Below are 21,400 nucleotides of genomic sequence, written 5' to 3'. Positions count from 1 at the left end.
AGTGTCCAGTCCTTAGTGTAATCGAAATTGTAAATTTTTACATTTAGAACCTGACAGAGGTCTTCCTCGTAGATCAGCTTCTCGTGGATCAGCCTGTGCAAAAGTTAAAATTATTAGCTTCACCAGCTGTTAGCCATCCCCATTGACACCAGCTTGAATCATATAAATCCACAGACCATACCTACTCTAACCAGCACAAAGACATCAATCTGTTAAAAAAACAGTGATTATTTCAACTCAGAAAGACAGTTAGCATCACAAGTTAGCCGTTAGCCATTGTGGCTAGTCCGCTATTGTGGTCTTCATACTAAAGGCCAGCATGTATATTTATAATTATAGTCTTCTATACATTTGAGGAAAAAAAATTATTTGTTCACAGTGGTGGGTGACAAGTCACTTGTGTTGCCCTAGGTTTGTCTCTTGTGGGTGTGTTTGAGGCAGTTAACACACGTGGGCGTGTATTGTGTAGCTAGTTAGCATGCTAGCAAGCTACCTATAAAGCTAACCACTACTTTCCTCCAAGCTTTTTTTTTCCAAATTGCCTTGTATTTGTGCAAAAATATATATATATAAAAAAAAGCAGAAACGGCGGCTCTTACTTTCTCTGTTGTGTTCGGAAACACACCAGGGAAGACATGAATAAACTCGTACTGGTCTGTAGTCGTGGTCTGAAGCTACACCACAAGTGGTAGTATGTATACTGTTCATAGTGATATTAAAACTATATTGTATTGACCGAAATTAAGAAATATATTGTGATATAATTTTTTGCCATATTGTCTAGCACTACGTACACACATTAAAACAGTAATTTATTTAATCAAATTTATTTGACTATTTGATTAAATATAATCTAAAAATATTTGATTTATATAATTAAATTCCTTTAATTTATTTTATTAGAACCTCCAACACACTTTGAGTGGGTAAAGCAAATTTTATTGTAAATGGGTAAAAGTTCAGCCATACTGCATCACAGTTGACACCTTTGTTGCCTGTAATCTGCTACTGTCTGCTGTTTGGTATGAACCCACACCCACAGGCTTCCTCTTCACGCAGGCTGTTCATAACCTCTTGTCTAGTTGACCTTGACACACACACTCAGGCACACGTGCACACTTTTGGGGGGGAAAAAAAGAAAAAAAGTCAGAGTAGAAATATTGAGAAGTCATTTTAAACATGCTGTAAAAAAATAATTTTTAAAAAATTTAAAATTGTTGGTCCATTCATAATAAAACATAAATGGACAGCTGCAAGAATGTCCATTTTATTTATTGCAATACTTGCGTTTTGCACTACAGATACCATACGTACAGTGGCTTGCAAAAGTTTGGTCACCTCACTCAAAATCACACCATCTGTAAAACAGTTAAAAAAAAAAAAAAAAAAAGCATGGCTTATACATCAGGATAATAATCATAATCGTACCAAAATCCACATTTTCATTTATTAAGAACACCTTTTAACTGAGGCACCTGATTCAAACAGCACTAGGATGCTGTTCATGTAGATGGATGATTTTGGAAAGGGGTGACAGCTTGGTAATCTGGCTCTCATAGTTGGGTTTTTTATTATTATGTTTCCAGAGTTTCCACTGGTTTAAAACCTCAAACAGCAGTTCTCAATTCTATTTTTTTTTTAAATGGAACAGCAGGGTTTGCCATTGCCCTCAAAGTCCCCCGACCTAAATATCATCTGAAATCTTTTGAGGTCTCTCCACAGAGAACTGCATGAAAGATCTTCAGACGATCTCACAGAACCAGAAACCTTTTTGCTATTTGCCAGTGGGAGTGTCAGAAAAAAACTGATCATTCATGGAGCACAAACTTTTTCTTTGGGCCGTTTTTTTTTTTTTTTTTTTGATGTTGTACAATCTTAAAAATTGTGGAATTGGTGGTGCTCCAGCGGTTAAAGGCACGGTCACTGTGATCCGAGGATTGCCAGTTGCAAACCCAGATCATGCTGCTTGTCATCAGCAGCTGGTGTCTGAGACAGTGGACAGTGTCTGCACGATTGTTGTTGTCCCTTGTTCCTCTGAGTGCTTTGGTGAGTGATGCAGCAGCAGATTCAAGAGTAAAGAGGCTTTTAATGTCATTCTATTAATGTATAAGTACACAGTGCAATGAAATGACTTTACTCTGAACCACAACAATACAATATTCAACATGAAGTGCAAACATGCAACAAATTGTGCAACATAGATCTATAATACAGCAGACATGAGACAGTTTAACATACAGACAGGGGTAGCAGGGATAGTAGGGGTAGCAGGTAGTAGGGGTAGTTTGTATGATTAGTATAGGGTAGAAAATGGGGTATCTTTGGAAATAATACAGCTCTGGAACAAATATAAGAAACCACTTAAGTTTCTGAATCAGTTTCTCAGATTTTGCTATTTATATGTATGTGTTTGAGCAAAATTAACATTGTTGTTTTATTCTATAAACTACGGACAGTTTTTTTTCCCAAATTCTGAAAAAAATATTGTCATTTAGAGTATTTATTTGCAGAAAATGAGAAATGACTGAAATACCAAAAATGATACAGAGCTTTCAGACCTCAAATAATGCAAAGAAAACAAGCTCATATTCATAAAGTTTTAAGGGTTAAGAAATCAATATATAATGAAATAATCCTGGTTTTTAATCACAGTCTTCATGCATCTTGGCATGTTCTTCTCCACCAGTCTTACACACTGCTTTTGGATAATTTTAGGCCACTCCTAGTGCAAAACTTCAAGCAGTTCTTGGCAGGTTTGATGGCTTGTGATCATCCATCTTCCTCTTGATTTTTTTTACAGTGGTTTTCAATTTGGTAAAAGCAAAGTGGTCTCTTTTTTCCATAGCTGTATTTTTTTTAAAAAGAGAGTAATAATGGAAATAATAATGGAAATAATAATCTTGCATAAAATGAAATGCACATTTGCTTTCCACTGCATGTACAACTATCATACACCGTAGTGTTTAATTTCAGCTTTGTTTCAGGGCTCTACACTTCTGGCCACCTGTGTTGACTCTCCCCAAAACGAGGCCACATTTGATCTTGCACAGTAGAGCAGCAGGTCTTCCTCAGGAAGAGTCTTCTGTTGAAAGGTGTTTGCAGAGTATTTTGGGCTGTTGCACTGCAGCAAAAAAAACACCCTTTCCCTTTGTTATTTGCGTAATCAAGAAGGCCAGATAGGGATATTGGGAGCTGGTGTATGCGTGTATCATTGTGTGTGTGTATATGTATATATGCTGTAGGAAGGGGGAATGGATGAAGGGCTAGGTGTCTACTGTATGCATGAACCGGTGACAGCTGGGGCGAGGCAGGGCACAGGAAGTACGCTTTTCCTGAGTGTGAGAGCGCAGCGGTTCAGTATCAGCGTTTGCATTGATGGGAGAGAGACAGGAATAAACAAACGAGCGCCGCTGGGGAACCCAGCTTGGCTGGCTTTCTCACTGAAGTGTTTACTACAAGTGCAGCATTGTTGAACTTGGAGCAGTCGCTATTGATTATTTTAGTAATTAAATTGTCATCTGCTCTTTTTGACAATGAAAAAGACTAAACAATAAAAATAAATTGATTTATTATTTTGATTTTGGTAGATACGTACTGCATGTACAGTGTGTTCTGAAAGAATTTTACAATTTAACGTTTTATGAAACAAAAAATCTATCATTTTGAACTCAATACACCATAACTCAAAGTGTATAAAGGTGAACAAAAGCTAAATTTAAATTATAAAAAAAGTTTAATAGCACAGGGTCTAAATACAATATTCATGAGAATTCTTTGTTGTTCATTTTAATAAATTTGCAGATATTTCCAAAGTTCCTTTTTTATTTAGTCTTTATAGGATGGGGCAAAAACTTTCTTTTTCTTACATAATGTGACCAAACGTGAAAGAGTCTGTAGACTTTGTGAATACAATAATGCCTTTTTTTAGTTTTTTGTTGATTTTTAATAAAAAGGACTAAATAATGTAATTTAAACTTCAGCATTGGCTTATAGAAAGGGCTAAAACTGTGCTACGATTTTTTAAGTATTTAATTTTTTTTCTCATTTACACTTAATCAGACACATATAACTTCCAAAAATGTTTGTTTTGTACTTTTTTGTACTGCTATTCTTTATTTTGCATGCTTAATTGCTGTATGAGCTGCCCAGCTCATCTAACCTCTTTGTTTTTCCATGCCATAGCTATGCCATCACAGTTTGGTACTTTGATGCAAAGGAGCGGGCTGAGGCCAAGGAAAAGTACAGACTCGGTGAGTTCCAGGAATACTTTCACTTTGTGGTTAGATTCTAAACTGAGGCCAAGAGCTAGCTGATGCTCATTTCCAAAGCACATCTATTCTGTGACCTAAAGATTATGCCACATATACTTTCCTCCAAAAGATATTAAAAAAAGGAGTAAAAATGAGATGTAAAATCTGAATTTTAGATTGTAATTTCTGATATTTACACTACAAGTCAAAAGTTTTTACGCATCATCTCATTCAGTATTTTTCTTTATTTCTATATTTAATTTATTTTCTACATTTGTAGATTGTAGATATCAGAGACATGAAAACAATTAACGGACACATATGGAATTACGTAGTAGACAGTAAAAAAAAAAAAAAAAAAACGTGCCGTCTACAATCCCCTGACCTAAACCCAACTGATATGGTGATTTGGGATGAACTGGAGCTTTACAGGGTGAAGGAAAAGCAGCAACTATTGTTCAGCACCTCCAGGAACTCCTTCAAGACCCTGAGAAAATACAAAGATACATATTCTGGTTTCTTTAACACTTTTTGTTACAAAATAATTCCACATGTGTTCCTGTATAGCTTTAATGTCTTTAACTAAACACATCACATTCTTATTTTCAGTTTTAATCAGTTTTAATTTGTAATGATACGTAAACATATACAAATAGATTAAATTAGAATGCAGTTTTCAAAACACTAAAATTAAGAGCATGAAAGTAAATGATCAGTTTCATATGTTCTCATTAACCCTGGTATGTTTTTTTGAGCAGAGTCCTCTCATTTATGAGAAGGGGTACACCATGATCTCAGCAAATATAACATAATATCACTATTATCTCTTCTGAGAATAGGTCTTCCAGAATGTCCTGTCCCACCCCTGCAATGCACATCTGGCAGAGATAAGGAGAGGGACCGTTTGCTCACTGCTTAGCATCTAATACTTTCAATTAAATTTAGTAGAATGTGATCCCTCTGATCTTTGCACACTACTCATTTTGAGACACAGTTTGCTATTATTTGGGCTTCCTATCAAACTCAAAATGTGAAAAAGCTTTGGATGGACCTTCAGAATTATTATCAACAGTTAGGGGTGGGTGATACGGCCCTTAAATAATAACACGATATTTGAGGGTATTCTTGCGATAACGATATTCATAATGATATGAAAAAACATTGACATATTAAAAAATATATGTTTAAAGATAATACTACTGCAACAACATAAATATTATTGTTTTATTTAGTATAAATGTACGTTTTATACACTCAGTCTAAACAAAATTCTAGAAATGCTTGTCTGTTTCGTAAGCAGTAATTTACAAAGACCCTCATTTTGTATAAAATAATAATACTGTAGCAAAATAAAAGATAATATAAAAATAAAACAATGTAACAGCAAAAATCTAGCTCAAAATTAAAGTGCAAAATATTTGATGTACACATGTGAACTGCAAACAAACAATTAAAAGTAATTACTTATGTATGAATTTTTACCAGTCAGGTTGTAAGGAGCAGTAAAGCCACTGTGCTAAAGTACAGCATTATACAGAAGTTTCAGTTTAGTTCTCCAGCACTGAGACTCGAGACAGTATTAGCATTAGCCGCTATCCACGCCAGCTCTTTGGCCATTCAGAGATGGGTATTACCGGCCTGTAGCCTGCTTCTAACCCCAGCTCACACTGCTGAAGCATCATTAGCATTACCCGCTAACTTTGCTAGCTCTTTCGCCGTTCAGAGGCGACCTTTAGCATCCTTGTTTACCGTGTTAAAACAAGCTATGTGGGACAAACCGCTAGCTAATATCATCCTGGCTTACCAAGCTCTGTTGGGCGGCATGAGCCACTAACTGTGGCTAGCCTTAGTGGGAATCTACAAATCTGTACTTAATGTAAATAAATGGAAGCGCTTTACTCATCCAAATAAACAGTTTTCAGTAGAGAATCTGTGTAGATTAACATCCAGTGTTTTAAAAAGTTTTTTTTAAAGAATTACAGTTTTGTTAACTTAGCTTTACAGGTCTCGCCATCCAGCGACTTATGTATAAAAATAGACCAGAAAATAGACGTTTATTAATAGTTCACCTTATAATCCGGTGCACCTTATAGTGCAAAAAATGCACTAATTATAATCTTTGTTTGTAAAGCTGTGTAACACAGTCATGTTGTACATCATTACTAAATTACTGAGACCTGAAATTTCATTTATTGCAAAAAACAAACATTTACATTATTCTCCAATGTTAACACTGGCAGTTCAAGCTCTTTGTTTCTCAGTTCTAACCAAATATTCCTCTCATTTTCTCTCCTCTACAGCTGCGGGACAGAAAGGGGTGGAGGTACGGGTTTCTCAAAGCGACAACACCTAAAATCTCACCAGCTCAGGGCAGCACAGCGTGTCCTTCCGAATACGTGCCTACTCGCACTGTTACCTGAACAACTGTTTTCAAGGGGAGACATGGAGAGAGTGCATGATGGGCAGCTAAGGCCAATACAGCCAGACAATCCCGGCAACTCCTCGGACTAGACCTCGGACTAACCAATCAGACACTTGGGTGAGACTCTGTTGGCCGCCGGAGAGACCGGGAGGATGCTGAGCATATACGGAGGATCGCTATTGAATTGGTCACTGATTCTGTCAGTCACACACAGCTTGGCCGTGATTGAAAAGCTGAAAACGTGTGGATTTTTCTCACTTCACACGAACATGCCAAAATGTTTGCCAGAGGACCGTTATTGGACCTTTTTGCCTCTTTGTATTAAGTACTGTTTTCTTTTATTTGTTGAATAGTAAGAAATAAGCTTCTCTCTGGTCACACATGCTCCTTATATAATAAGTATTAGCATGTCCTTACGGAGAATACAGCTGTGACTCTACCAGAATGGAAGGAGAAGAGAAGAAAAGGAACAAGACCTCAGCAGACTTTGTCCTAACCATATCATAGCCTCAATAAGGGAACAGTGTTAATGGGGAGCACTACCGATTAAACAAATGAAAAATAAATTAACTACACCTAGATTGACACCTGACTAAAACACAGTATCTGGCAAGGTTTGGAGACATTTCAGAGTGTGCACAGAACCTTAAGACTGCTGGTACTGAGAGCAAAAGCTTAGACAGTTGCCCAAACATCCCATCAACTCAGATCAGAGCATTCACGGTCAAGCATGCCTCCACTAATACACCCCAATAAGTGTGTATAACCTGGAGAACACATTACCACAGGAGTACAGCAGGAGGGTCAAAACAGGGTTCGCTGAATGTGACCTTTTTTATTTGTGTGTATGTGTGCGTGTGGGCATATGTGTGTGTGTTTTATCAAGTGAGAATTTTAGCTAGTCTATCATGGCCTACCCTTGCCTGTAACAAATGTAACAAACTAAATGGCCTTCTGTTCTCGTTAGGAAGCACAGACGAAGTGAAGTTTGAAACAGATCTATGCTAGTATGCCTTTAATAGGTCTCTCCTCGAGACTTCATGGTGATGCACTTGCCTGAGTCATCTTCAGAAATAGTGAGCTGACTGTTTCTTATTCCTATAGTCTAAACAAATATGGCTTATTCTTCAGTGCTTAAGCTCATCAGGTCAGCACAGAAAACGAACATCTGCTGTTTCTCTGCTAGGACTCTAGACTAGCCGCTCTATCCTTGTGCCTATGTTTCCAAGAAGGCGCTGCATGTTCAAATGCAGAATAGTAGAGGAACTGAAGTGAATATGGAACCGGGGTAAATAAAACTGTCAGGATAAAGATGCAACACCTACAAACCAACAAACAACTGCAAAAGTTGGGTAACCTGGTCAAATTACACATTTGTGTTTTTTTTTTAAACAGTCCTGTTATGTTGTGGGTTAAGCAAACAAACAGGGTGTGTGATAAACATTCAATTCAGAAAAAAAGGATAAATTAAAAAAATATATATTTTCTGAATAAGGCATGCCTTAAATTATCATAAATAAACCATGATCTGCAAGGAATGCACAAAATATGTCTTAAGCCCTATCCAGACAGGATTAGTTTTTCAGGGGGACATATGTGAAAAATATTTCACACTTCTACTCAGTAATAAAACACTTGCATCTGGACTGCAATTAAAAAAACAGGAGGACCAGTGAGTTTTTAGGCTTTCTCTGTCACATGACATCGTGTTCAGTAGCTCCTCCATTTCCACTCCGTGGAAACGCGCATCCAAAGTGTAATTAGGGTGCATGGCAGTAGACAAACTCAGAGATGTACATCCGAACAGGACTAAAATTACTGGAGGACCACAGAATGCAGTGAAAAACAGTAGGTAATTTAGCCTGTTATTTTTTTTAGACGACATCTGAGAAAAAACATATGCACAGTTGTTCCAGACGGGAATAAAATCACAGAGAATCCCCCAAATAAAGGAGAAAATTACCCCAGGACCCCCTGAGAAACTAATCCCGTCCAGATAGGGGTATATATTGTTTAATGTGGTTAAACATGCACCGGGTCAGTTTGATCAGGGAACATTTATTGCTGTTCCTTATAGTTGAACATAACAAGGTATTAAGTGTAAACAAATTCAGATTTTCTACAGAGAACTCACTTATTCTGCACATTTGGAAGCCTAATTATTGTTTATTTGCTTAATTAAGCATATTACAATAATGTGAAATGTGAAAAAGTGATGGCACATTTCAATTTGTTTGTTTTTCTATTTTTGCAATATGTAAAATACAGAAGATAAATGTGCTTTAAAAAGTGCAGAAATATTTAGGGATGCACCAATCTGGGATTTCTGGGCTGATTCCGATATCCAGTACTACTTCATCATGCATCCCTAGACATATTAGTAGATTTTAAGTTTGTTTCCTGTAGAATTGATACTATACTGTGAGTTCACTTCAACAAAATGTGTAGTTTGACCATAGATGCCCAAACTTTTCATAAGTATGAGGCCCCATCCACACATATCCGGGTATTTTTAAAAACCTGAAGTTTTCCTCTGTTTTTGTCTCCCATTCACATGAAAACGTTGTTTTTTCCAAGGCAGATTTTTTTTTTTTTTGTGTGGAAACAAGTTTAAAAACAGTTCCCACAATATCCTTAAAAACTGCATAGGTCATAACCACAATGAGTTCAGATTTCCACATGAATAAATGTAAATACTGTAATATTACAAATATGTGTGATACTCTCTTTAGATTAAGAATCTGTAATTGTTTTGTGACCTGCATAGTACACTAATTGGGGAGTAGTGTGTAATTTAGGATTATTTTTTTTTCTTTCTGCTTGGTGTTTTAATGTCTCCTTTTTAAGCCCCATACAGTGTTCGCTAGCTTGTTCAAACATTTGTATCTGTATGGAATGAAACTTTTATTTTTTAAAAGATCTGGATATGTGTGGATATAGCTTAGGCCATACAGTATGTAGTGGCAGTTTGTCTAAATACCAACTGGAATTAGTTGGGCAAAAGCATAGAAACAGTAAAAACTAAAAGGAGTCTGTCTTATGATTAAATTTTAATAACTAACATTTAACATCACCACTGGCTGATAAAGGTGATCACAATAATTTAAAATAGATTTTGGATTTTTTTTTTCAGAAAAGTATATGCATCACATTATCACTAAAAAAACCTTAGTTTTAGTTTACCATAGATGGAACTATTGCAAATACAGGAGAAGTGTGTGACCTGTATCTTGTCTGTGGTAGTTCTATTGTCTTTTGGCTGTTTCCATTTTGGTCATCATTCTTCGAGACCACGTTCAAGATTCTGATTTGTTCCTTTTCTAAATGCATGTTCATATGTTCATAAGTACATAACTATATGTTATGAGCAGCATTGGATTCTGGAGTCACATTAAGGCCAGTTGGTTTCTTAAGGTTTGAACTGTATTGATTTTAGTCTGGAATTGACTAGATAACTAACTATTGCAAAAGCAGACTATACACACATGCGAGTGGGTGTGGCCTGTCCTGTGTTGAGATTGTTGGGTATTTGCAGATGGTCAGAGAAGTCATTAACAAAGCACTTTATTGTACAAAAAAAAAATGTGATGTCTGAATGAGAGAGAAAAATATATGGAAATTGCTTTGTGATGTGTATAACATGATGATTGAAATGCAATAGACAATTTAAAAAGAAAAAGAATGGAGAACAAATTAAATATTTGCTAAATTTTTCTCAGTTTTGCAGTATTTAATTAAAAGGTCTCTGATTTTCTATGAGTTGTCTACCCTGTCTTATGATGGTACAGCAAACTAGCTTGTGTGTTGCGTAAAAGTATTAATATAAAAATGTGCATGTGTGTGTTGCTCTAGTTTGTTTGTTTGTTTGTTTGTTTAGCTTTTTTTCTACAAAATCAGAACTGAAAGAAAGCCTCAGGGGGTTGGTTGTGTAGTTTTGGCTGTTTTACATTTTCACCCAATTTTGAAGGCTTGCAGCCAGTCTGTAAGTATTTGCACAATGCAACCAAACTGTATTTAAGTGTATGTTTAAGTTAATGTATTTTCCTAAAGTTAAAGTGCATATAAAAAAAAGGACAACTGGCTTCATATCAGTTGTTTGTTTAACATTAAGCATTGATGCAGCATTAGATCATGCAAAAGAGAGAGATCAAATTAGTTATAAATCAGATCTAATTTTCCTGCACACTGAAATCCAAAATCTCTTGGTACAAAAACTAGTGTCATGTCTTATGGATGCTAAATGTACAGCTATGGAAAACATTAAGAGACGACTTCAGTTTCTGAATAAGTTTCTCATATTTATATTGGGTGGCAAGCGTATATTAGACCGGTAGAGGTAGGTACTAGAGGCTTTGTTGCGAAGTCTGCCACAAGACTGCTGTCTGAATTCGGAATTAGAGGTCGTGTGCTAAGGACTGTAGTGAAGGAGTTGTCAGATGTAGCTGAAAGATCTAGTCAGTGGTTGTGGTTCAGAAGCGCTGAGGCTGTGTGGGGAAGGGAGTGAGTTTGTGCTTCTACAGCAAGCTTGGAGGGGGGTGGGTCTGGGACGCCAGACTTCACTGTTGAGCCTTCTGGAGGTGTCGTGGGCCTAATTCAGCGAAACACTGACGAAGGAAGGTGCCTGCCTGATGACCCCTGAGAAGAGCTTGCACTGAAGTTTGTGTTAGAGTTTGGATGAAGGGGATTGGTGCGGTCCTGCTCTTGTAATAATTTGTCTCATGAGTTTTTGTAGACGTCTGAGTACTTGGCAGTTGAGGCACGGACCATGAACATAGTTCGCTATGCTTCTGGATTCTTGTCGAGCCAGTATCAGATGGTAGTGGTTGCTGTGTTCTGCTCACGCAACTTATAATGTGATTTATTGTGTGTGATTGTGCTTAGGTAAGTGTGTTGTTGCCATAGTTAAAGGAAGTGAGCTTAGATTAAGGAGGGATTCTATGTGTTCATAGGTTATTTTTTGGTAGGTCTGTTACTTGGCAGTTGAGGCAATGGACCATGAACATAGTGTTAGGCTGTGCTTCTGGATTCTTGTCGAGCCAGTATCAGATTGTGGTGGTTTTGCTATTGTTGTTAGTTGAGTGAGTAGTAGATCCTGGCTGAGCCCTATTCATAACCCCAGCTGTTAGGTGCAGGATTTGTCAATTTCCTGTATTATATTACTTGATAGGTATATGTTTGATTAAAATGAACATTGTTGTTTTATTCTATAAACTACAGACAACATTTATCCCAAAATCCAAATACAAAATATTGTAGTTTCAAGTATTTATAAAATGAGAAATGGCTGAAATAACAAAAAAGATGCAGAGCTTTTAGACCTTTAATAATGCAAATAAAACAAGTTCATATTCATAAAGTTCAGAAATTAATATTTGGTGGAATAACCCTGATTTTTAATCACAGTTTTCATGCATCATGGAATGTTCTCCTTCACCAGTCTTACACACTGCTTTTGGATAACTTTAAGCCACTTCTGGTGAAAAAATTCAAGCAGTTCAGCTTGGTTTGATGGCTTGTGATCATTTATCTTCCTCTTGATTACATTTAAAACCATTACTATCCACTGTGCACAATCCACTGTGGATGGTAAGGCCTTCTATGACATATTGCCAGTATAACTGTGACATCTGTCACCAACTATGAAGCCTAACTCAAAATCTGATATATCTGATATTTTTCCACGAGTATACAGGCTAGTGTTCAGCCTCACTCACAAGGTAACACCTCACAACACACACACACAGGTGTGAGTGTTCGCAAGCCATCTGTAGTTTTCTTTGTGAAACACTCTTAACAGTCTCAGACAGAGCAAAACATTGCAGTCAATCATCTGTTTGGTACAGTGGTAGAGATTAAGTGGGCAGCTTACCAAAGATGTAAACCAGTGGTTAACCTCAACAGAGTGAATCTTAAATTATCCAAGCCCAATTTTCTCCTCAAGCCCAAAGCCCCTCCTACAAATGCACTTTAGAGCAGTGTTTAGAGCAGAGATTCTGCAGTTGTCTCCAGTCTGGCTGCTGTTTCCACTATTGTTCTGCTAAATGTTTATGCAGAAATGTTTAGCGGCAGATGATTAGTGGAATGTCACTGGATCATAGTGGAACGTGAGTAATTGCCTTCAAGAAAACACAATTGTATGCAGACTTAGACCCAATCCCATTTCACCCTTGTCACCCCTAACACTTAGCCCTAGCCAGGGGTGGATTTTACCACTACGCAAACCTCGCAATTGCTTGGGGCCCCAGGGATCACGGGGCCCCCTGCTGGCCAAAAGGTTGGCTAAAAAAATAATAAAAAAAAAAATAAGGAAAGGAAGTCCAACACAGAAAGCCTGACAAAGCTCAACAATTTTTTCGCAGCAGCAAAAAATGAAATGTCTATCAAGGATGAGGTACCTGAGACAGGTAGGTTGTCAGAGTCAATATTGCATTTTGCTATACAAAAGTATCTATTTGATCAGAGCACCCAGAAAAAAATGTTGCTTGGGGCTCCAGAACTTCCAAACTTCCAAAAGTTTTGTGCTTCCATGTCTAGGGGTAGGGTGACCCGATTCTTGTTAGGGTAGAAACATACTTGCTCTTTGCCCATTCTTTTGCGTAGACAACCAGCTGCGCTGTGAATGAGACTGAGACCATACTAGCCTATGTGCAACGTGTGTAACTGGAGGCTCCCACTAGAGGGCAGAACGTAGAAAGGGCTTTGGGATTTCACAGAGTAAACATGGCAAAAGGCTCCTGAATTTGAAAGATGCAAAATGCCGGTTAGTGGCTACACTGCCCCTAGCGGTTTTGTGTGTATTGCACCTCGCACATGCGCCGTGTTAATTTTTGAAGGACGTGCACGACCTACGCTCCAAACAGACGCAGGATACGCGAAGCACCCATTACCCATGCGTACGCAAACGCGTAGTTAACAGCAAGTATATCTCTACTTTTAGGCTGGAGGGGTAGGGGAAGTGTTTGCGCCATATGACCCTTCAATCAGAGATTTTTCACAGACACAGTCCAAACAGAGGATTGTGAGAATTTCTTGTAAAAAATTTCGATAACTACCGGAGCCCTGAGAGAGCACAACTGGCCTTGCTCTCTCTGGGTGGGTAGATGGCACTTTCTCCCCACATCACTCCAAAGGGTGATGTCAATCAGCACAAGACATCTGTGAGCTGATCTTTCAGAACCGAGTCGCTGCGCTTTCCTCCAAGCATGCTGTGATGCTACTTGGGAATGCTACATCAGCAGCAGTTAAAAAAAAAAGGCGGTGGCTGACTTCACATGTATCAGAGAAGGCATGTGTTAGTCTTCACCCTCCTGGTGTTGGGGCATCACTAGTGATAGGGGGAGTCCTAATGAGTGGGTTGAGTAATTGGCTGTGTAAATTAGGGAGAAAATAGGGAAAAAATTACGATAACCACTACATTACTATAGTTTCAATGTGTAGTTTTAGTGTTTTGAGGCCATTTTCTTCATAACAAGCATAAGTATGATTTCATATAGCCGTTATTTCAACACTGATTTTATGATGGATGGAAATGTTTTGAGAAGTATAAACAAAACTCTGAATCGTGCATGAGTTTCCTATCGCCGGTGAATCTGAAAAAATACTATTAAAGTAATTAAGTAACTCAAACAAGTCACCTGGCCTGAACCTAACCTAATCATCAATTTCCTGTACTAAAGATAAGACCAGAGGTGAGAAAAACTTAAAAACATGCAGGAAGTGAGATATGTGCAGTGCAGACCTGTGAGAGCAACAATCTCAGGAAAGATATAGTGGAGGTGTTTCCTGGCTATTATAATGAGATGGACATCTGTTTAAATACTGTAATACCAGTGCATGAGTTTGCATGCATGCATGTTTTTATAATAGTAAACAATGCAGTTCAGTAGGTTAAATGTCACATTGGTTAATAAACACATAAACGCAGATGCCTTAATTAAAGGAGAACTCTGGTGTAAAATTGACTTTTGGTGTAGTAAAACATGATAAAGAGTACTTTGTTGAATAGTCCACCTCTGTTCGCCAGCAGCTTTCCTAAATTCAGTCATTTTATTCTGTTTCTCCAAACATGCTTTAGAATGGATGATATGGGGCCACGTAAACATCCCCCTTTATCATCCAGTAGTAAACAGTGCCATTCAATAGGTTACACATCATACTGATGCATTCATTTATGGTACACACTTTCCTTGTATATGTTACAACAGGACTGTGAATAAAGTAATAAAGCCACGTCACGTACTGTACATTATAAAAGATAAGCATATTTTGCTCAGAAACACACCTTGCATAATACCTGATAGTTCTTTATATATAGAGAGAGAAGAATAGAATATAAGTAAGAAACAGAGAGAGAAGAGAAGAGAAGGCCAAATTCTGACCAATCATCTGTGTGCCCCAGCATCAATCAAGATTCATCAAGGAAGTATTTTTAGTCCTCAAAGTGTCCGGTTTGGTGACCCTCAGCCCACTGCAGCCTCAGCTTTCTGTTCTTGGCTGACAGAATTGAAACCTGATGTGTAGACTGTGGAAACTATCCGTTTCAAGGTTTAAAATGTTGTGCATTCTGAGATGCTTTTCTGCTCACCACAGTTGTGCAGAGTGGCTATCCCAGTTACTGTAGCCTTTCTGTCAGCTCAAAACAATTCTGACATTTTCCCAGTAGATAGTTGAATTAATAATTAAGTGCACAGAGTGTATTAAAGATGACACTCTGCACTCTGGACCTAACTGTGGTTTGATTTCAAATGATTGAGTTTATTTACATGATGTGCTTAATGATCTAAAATAGATAATTGCAGTAAATGAGAGGTTGTTGGTTATCCAATTCACGCATTCACATTCACTTGGGTAATCTGAAAATGGAGAATTCTGATCAGACAATAATTAGATTTCAACTTTGTGACCAGCCAATAATATCATAGAAACATTTTTGTTTTGTTTTTTGGAAACAATTATACTCAATTTACCAGCAAATGTGTATCTTTTTTTATGGACCTATATTCTTTATCTTAATCAGAGCTGTAGGCCTAAATCCGATCTAAGAAATGGAAACACACATACAATGAAGAAAATATGTAGTATATACAGTGCAAATACAGTGCAAAAATACATTGTGCAAATGTTTTTTAGGCACATGTGGGAATTTTAAGTAAAGAAAAAGTTACTTATCCGTGAAGTAAGTGTTGATTAGCTCAGTAAAACACTAAGATTACAATAAATACAAACCACAATTTTACAAAAAGCAGAACTTTTACAGCCCTGTCTTCCTTAAAACAAATTTCTAGTTCTCATCATATCAACAACTGGTTTGGTAAATAAACTCTTACTGATGTTAAATGTTAAATGTTAAATGTTAAATGATGTTAGGTGCTGCTGATGGAACTGAACATGATGCTGGCTGTGCTGGATGCTCAGGATACAACCTACTTACCTAAAAATCTGAAATTATTAATTGTTACTTTCTACTGCATTTATGTTTCTTACATCTGTTTAAATCATATGTGGTTCTTTTTTCAGGCAAAAACACTTGTATTGCTGAGATAAATGGATTAGTGTAATTTGCTTAGGTGCCTAAAGTTTTGCACAGTACTGTATATCTAATATTTCTCATATTAAAAGTAATAAAGTAATAGTATACAAATTAATAACATATTCTATCTTCCTTTTGGTACTTTTACTACTTTTTTTGTACGTTTACTATTAGTTTTAGGTGACTGAATCTACTAAAAGTGTCTTACTGTACTGACAGGTAATTATGCTTAATTCAGAAAATAACAATTTAGTTCTTGTCATAAAATAAAACAATAAAATAAGCATTGGAATGAAACAATTTTATTAGATTTCTTTACTTAAAACCCAGTTAGTATGTGGAATATTCTTACAAAATTTTGACAACAATGCAAAATTAGATTTTTTTTTTATATATTATTTTTGATATTTATGCCAGATTTTAGAAGATTTCACTTAATATGATTATTTTTTGCAGTTTAGAGTGCTTGAAAAGAAAATTGAGAAAAAAGCAAACAAACCATGAAAGGGCAGAAGCCTAAACCATATGAGTCATTGTACTGTGCTTTACAGACCTTGTAAAAAGTAATTTGGGAATTTATTTACATTTGCTAAAGGTGTTTTTACAGATTTTTCACATATAAAAAATGTAATGAGGACACTTTTATAAAAACTTTATTTATAGCACTGTGTACACTGTAGTCCAACACCAGTATGATCATATCTAAACATAAAATGCTTCTTTCAAGCCAAACGTTTGAAGAGTACAGTCCAAAATTGTCCCTAGAGAACCTTATGTACTGAACATACTGAGTTATCTATTCTCAAAACCATCTGTCCTAGCCCAGAAATAGTTTAATATGAGTTAAATAAGGTATTTAAATATTTGTGTACACCCCTTCTAATGAATGCATGTAGCTGCTTTAGGTTGCACCCATTGCATTGCCCATTACAGATGTGCAAATATGTAGAAAGACAGCGTGTCCCGTCTCTATAGAGAAGTACTGCCAATAGAATAGTATTAGAGTGGTATACAGCCCCCTTAGCATTGAGCTATAAAGCAGTATAACTGTGTTCTCTGGAATGATGGTGCTCCATTTAGTACTTTTGGGATTTCGGGGAACATCTTGGTCTCATTAATGATTTTGTCACTGAATGCAATAAAGTTCTCCAAAGATGCACAGTATAAACTTTTTTTAATGCCAGTAAATGGGGGGCTCTGAGCAGTGTTGGGCACGTTACTTTGAAAAAGTAACTAGTTATAGTTACGCGTTACTTCTGCAAAAAAGTAACTGAGTCAGTAACGGAGTTACTCCACTATAAAAGTAACTAGTTACCAGTAAAAGTAACTATCGCGTTACTTTTATTATTCGCCCGTCAAAAAAAGGAAATCAATTATGTATTTACTATTATTATTATTAGAAAAATAACAAACGAAAATAAACCCAAAATGTTGACAAAAATATAATCTAACGAATTTCAAAAAAAAAAAAAAACGAAATTCTCCACACAACCAAAGAAAATTACCAAAACTTGTAATACAGAAAAAAACGGACAAAACGGAAAAACGCGTCTGGGGATGAAATTAAACAAACCAAGCCACATTCAAAGGAAATATGTATATATAAACAAAACAAAATAATGCACAAAAACAACAATCTAATGACCGTTAAAATGGTATTAATATAACATCTTTACCAAAAAGCAGTAGCACCACAAAAACCGGAGCAGCTAAAAAGAGCTTAACATCCTTAATTCGGAACTTGGCCTGTCCACGGCAATCACTGAATTGATTAGAGCACGCAAATCGTCACAATTGTGCCTCACTTCACCACGCCAAACCACAGGCACAGCGGCCAGAAGCTCAAGTTCACCAGAATAAAGAGGGGTAAACCAGGGCAAAGTGAAGTTAAAAAAAAAAAAAGTTCATTGAGCGGCTAAAGTAACGTGCAGTAACGGGGTGTCGGAAATGGTAACGGCGTTATAGTTACAGTCAGAGTAATAAGTTAGATTACTCGTTACTGAAGTTTTAACGCTGTTACTACCAACACTGGCTCTGAGTCGTAAAGCGGACTAAGGTGCTGCAACTATGATCAGGAGATTGCTGGTTTGAATCCCGGTCATGCAGTTTGCCATCAGCTGCTGGAGCCCTGAGATAGCACAGTTGGCCTTGATCTCTCTGGGAGAGTAGATTGCACTCTTTAATCACTTTTTTTTATTACTCTTAAGGGTGATGTCAATCAGCATAAGGCGTCTATGAGCTGATGTATCGGAACTGAGTCGCTGCAGTTTGAAAAGAAATTCGAAAAGAGGCAGTGGCTAACTTCACATGTATCGGAGTAGGCATGAGCTAGTCTTCACTCTCCTGGTGCTGGAGCATTACTACTGAAAATGAACACCTGAAAATGGGATTAAAGAAAAAAATTGAGCAGGTGTCCCAATACATTTGTCCAAGTAGTGTATTCTGTATGTAAATGCGTTGGTGTTTTAATGATAAAGGTAATAATATAGTTGAGTAACTCTATACAGACTTATAGAGTTATTTAATATGCTGAAACATTGCTGTGAGGATTTGTTTGTATTTGACTAAGGAAGTATTTGTGAGGTCAGGCAGGCCTACTGTTGTTGAATGATTAAGTTCTGAGTCACATACACTAACTACACCAGCTCATCTCATAGTACTAGATTGAGCTTCATCACACCAGAGAACCAGTTCCTCTACTCTACAGCTCAGTACTTGAGGTATTTACAGTATACCCCTTCAGCAGACACTTGCCACTGGGCGTGGGGACCACAGGCTCATATGTGGTTGATCCAGAGTGTTTCTTATTTTGCCTTGGTAGATATTAATTTTTATTACCCTACAGTTTATACAGTACAATGAATACAGTATACAGTAAAGTTATACAGGGAGACCAGATGCATTTGCATGTCGTTGATGTAGCACGCTTGCAGTAGATTGAAGGTCTTGGAATGTGTCAACAAACAAGAAGTGTTTTTCCTTATCTGGGTTGAGTGCAGAGTGGAAACCTGCTGGTCATTCCTCACCCTCACTGTATGCATGTGTGTGTATATGTTTGTGTGTGTGTGTGTGTGTGTGTGTATGAGTATGTGTGTGTGCTGGCTTCCTTACCTTGCTCTGGGTACTTTCCCAGCTTTTAACTGTCAGTCAGCTCTGCTCTGGAACATATAAGAACAGTATAGACAGCTGAATTAATACACAAGCTAAAGAACATTCATTCTGAGAACATAAAATATATGAAAAAATATATGGAATGATTAAGTAAACAAAAAAACGTTAAACAAACCAGAATATGTTGTATATTAAAGATTCTTCAAAGTAGACATATCTTGCTTAGATTTTCTCAGTCAGCTTTTTTTTTTAGTTAACAGCTTTTTAGTTAACAGCTGTGCTGAATATGTCAAGACTGAATACAGTTCTGAATATATTCTTATCCATATTATGGCAAAAACTACTCAGCTAAGTAAAGACTTGAAGAAATAAAGACCAGCCAGTCTGAAAAAATGCAAATATCCTCAAGTGCAGTCCCAAAGACCATCTAAAATGTAATGATGAAACTGGCATTTATCAGGACCACTCCAGGAAATGAAGAGTAAGAGTTATCTCTGTTGCACAGAATTAGTTCATCAGAGTTACCAGCCTCAAAAACTGCAAGCTTACAGGACCCCAGACAAGACCACACTAAATGCTTTACAGAAGATTTAAGTTACTACATGATTCAGTATGTGTTCATTCATTGTCTGAATGACTTCAGTATTCATTTACAATGCAGGAAAAATTGTAGTATTTTAGCTTTTCTTTAACAGTAGATACAGTTACTCCAATAAAAGCAGGATAAACAGTGCATGAACAGGTGTCCCAATACCCTGGTCCGTATATTGTGCTTTGAATTTGAAACTAAACTTTATGTAGCAATATAAATTGTATTGGTGTCCATCAGGCCGCTGTTTGTTTATATGAAGGATGACAAAGTTATAGTGCACTTTTTATACAGGTAGCAACTCTTCATGTTCCTAACCCGAGTAAAGAAAAAAGCTAAAATTGTATTATGATTAAAACAGACACAAACATCTCACTAAACAAATAACGTTTAATTAGATATTATCTATTAAACATGATTAATTACACTCTTTGTAAATTATTTGCAGTTGCATCAGTATTCATTAATAATTATATACATGATATGCTCAGAAAAATATGTTGTATCTTACATGATATGATAGAATATTGTCATACTTAGACAATAACACAGATAAAATCATTTTAAAAAGTAGAATCTGTTTGTGATTATCAGTAAACGGAAGAACTGAGTTTCACAATATTGGTGCACTGAATAATAACAGCACTGTATTTGCACAAGGCTGGTATCTGCAGATCTCAGATCGTGTGTTAGATCACAAACAGGCTGAGAGTCAGTATGGTATGCAGGTGCTCAACCATCTCAGTCATTTACAGCTTTAAGAAAACAAGTTACAGAACCTGAAAAATATCCTCTGTTATACAGGTAACCCGTGCAGTTCTTTCAGTATGGGTGTTGAAAAGTGTTTGTTAGAAAAATGTTAAAAAGATGGAGCGGTGGTAGAGGATTCATTGCTTTATCATTAAGTAAACTGTGAAGCTAATTAATCAGGGTAAGATTCAATTGATGATGTTTTAATCAAAAATAATCAAAAATTCAGACAGGTAACTGGTGTTAACGTCTATATTTCATATTGCTGTTGTAATACACATTATCTGTGATATTAGTTTTTAAATAAACAACATTTAGAATCCACAGTTATAGAAAATACATATTGATATTGACATAAAAAAATCACTGACAGGTAAAGTAAACTGTAACGTCAAAATCAGGATATTGATGGGTTGTCATGAAAATGCAAGTTAAAACTGATGTCTGTAAGATTTGGGGGATTTAGAGCCCTCTCTGGTGAGAATGGGTAATTGCACCGAGCATACGGAAAAATCATTTTAAACTGGGCGGGTGTGATGTGGTCTCCTTTCAGAGTGGATGAATCCGATTCCAGGTTATGTTCAGATAGAGAGAGAGAGAGAGAGAGAGAGAGAGTGAGTGCTCAATCAGAAACTCCATTTCAACAACACACTTTGTTTTTTTTATAAGTGAATGAGCTACTGAGGTCTGAGTTTCCTCTTCTGAAGTCTCCATTGCTCCACCAGCCGCTCGCGTTCGGTAAAACTGAG

The 21,400-nt window shown here is 36.7% G+C and overlaps 1 protein-coding gene and 1 long non-coding RNA gene across 2 annotated transcripts in view; one reads left to right on the top strand and one right to left on the bottom strand.

The window, feature by feature from the left end:
- egln2 (egl-9 family hypoxia-inducible factor 2) overlaps positions 1-10,385 on the top strand; it is a 29,602-nt gene extending 19,217 nt beyond the window's left edge. The window contains exons 5-6 of the mRNA XM_007260894.4: positions 4,183-4,250; positions 6,551-10,385. Coding sequence (XP_007260956.3) covers positions 4,183-4,250; positions 6,551-6,603 — 121 coding nt within the window. The 3' untranslated portion in view covers positions 6,604-10,385. The remainder of the gene's footprint in view (positions 1-4,182; positions 4,251-6,550) is intronic.
- Positions 701-21,400, bottom strand: part of LOC111188402 (uncharacterized) — a 25,845-nt gene continuing 5,145 nt past the window's right edge. The window contains exons 3-5 of the long non-coding RNA XR_002648489.2: positions 19,313-19,359; positions 1,315-1,358; positions 701-1,118 (exon numbers count right to left, since the gene is read on the bottom strand). This is a non-coding gene — a long non-coding RNA (uncharacterized LOC111188402). The remainder of the gene's footprint in view (positions 1,119-1,314; positions 1,359-19,312; positions 19,360-21,400) is intronic.

Source organism: Astyanax mexicanus, chromosome 18 (genome assembly GCF_023375975.1).
Source record: "Astyanax mexicanus isolate ESR-SI-001 chromosome 18, AstMex3_surface, whole genome shotgun sequence".
In the NCBI taxonomy this organism is placed as follows: domain Eukaryota; kingdom Metazoa; phylum Chordata; class Actinopteri; order Characiformes; family Acestrorhamphidae; genus Astyanax; species Astyanax mexicanus.
The sequence above is the reverse complement of the archived record's forward strand: the minus strand, read 5'-3'. Positions and strand labels throughout refer to the sequence as shown.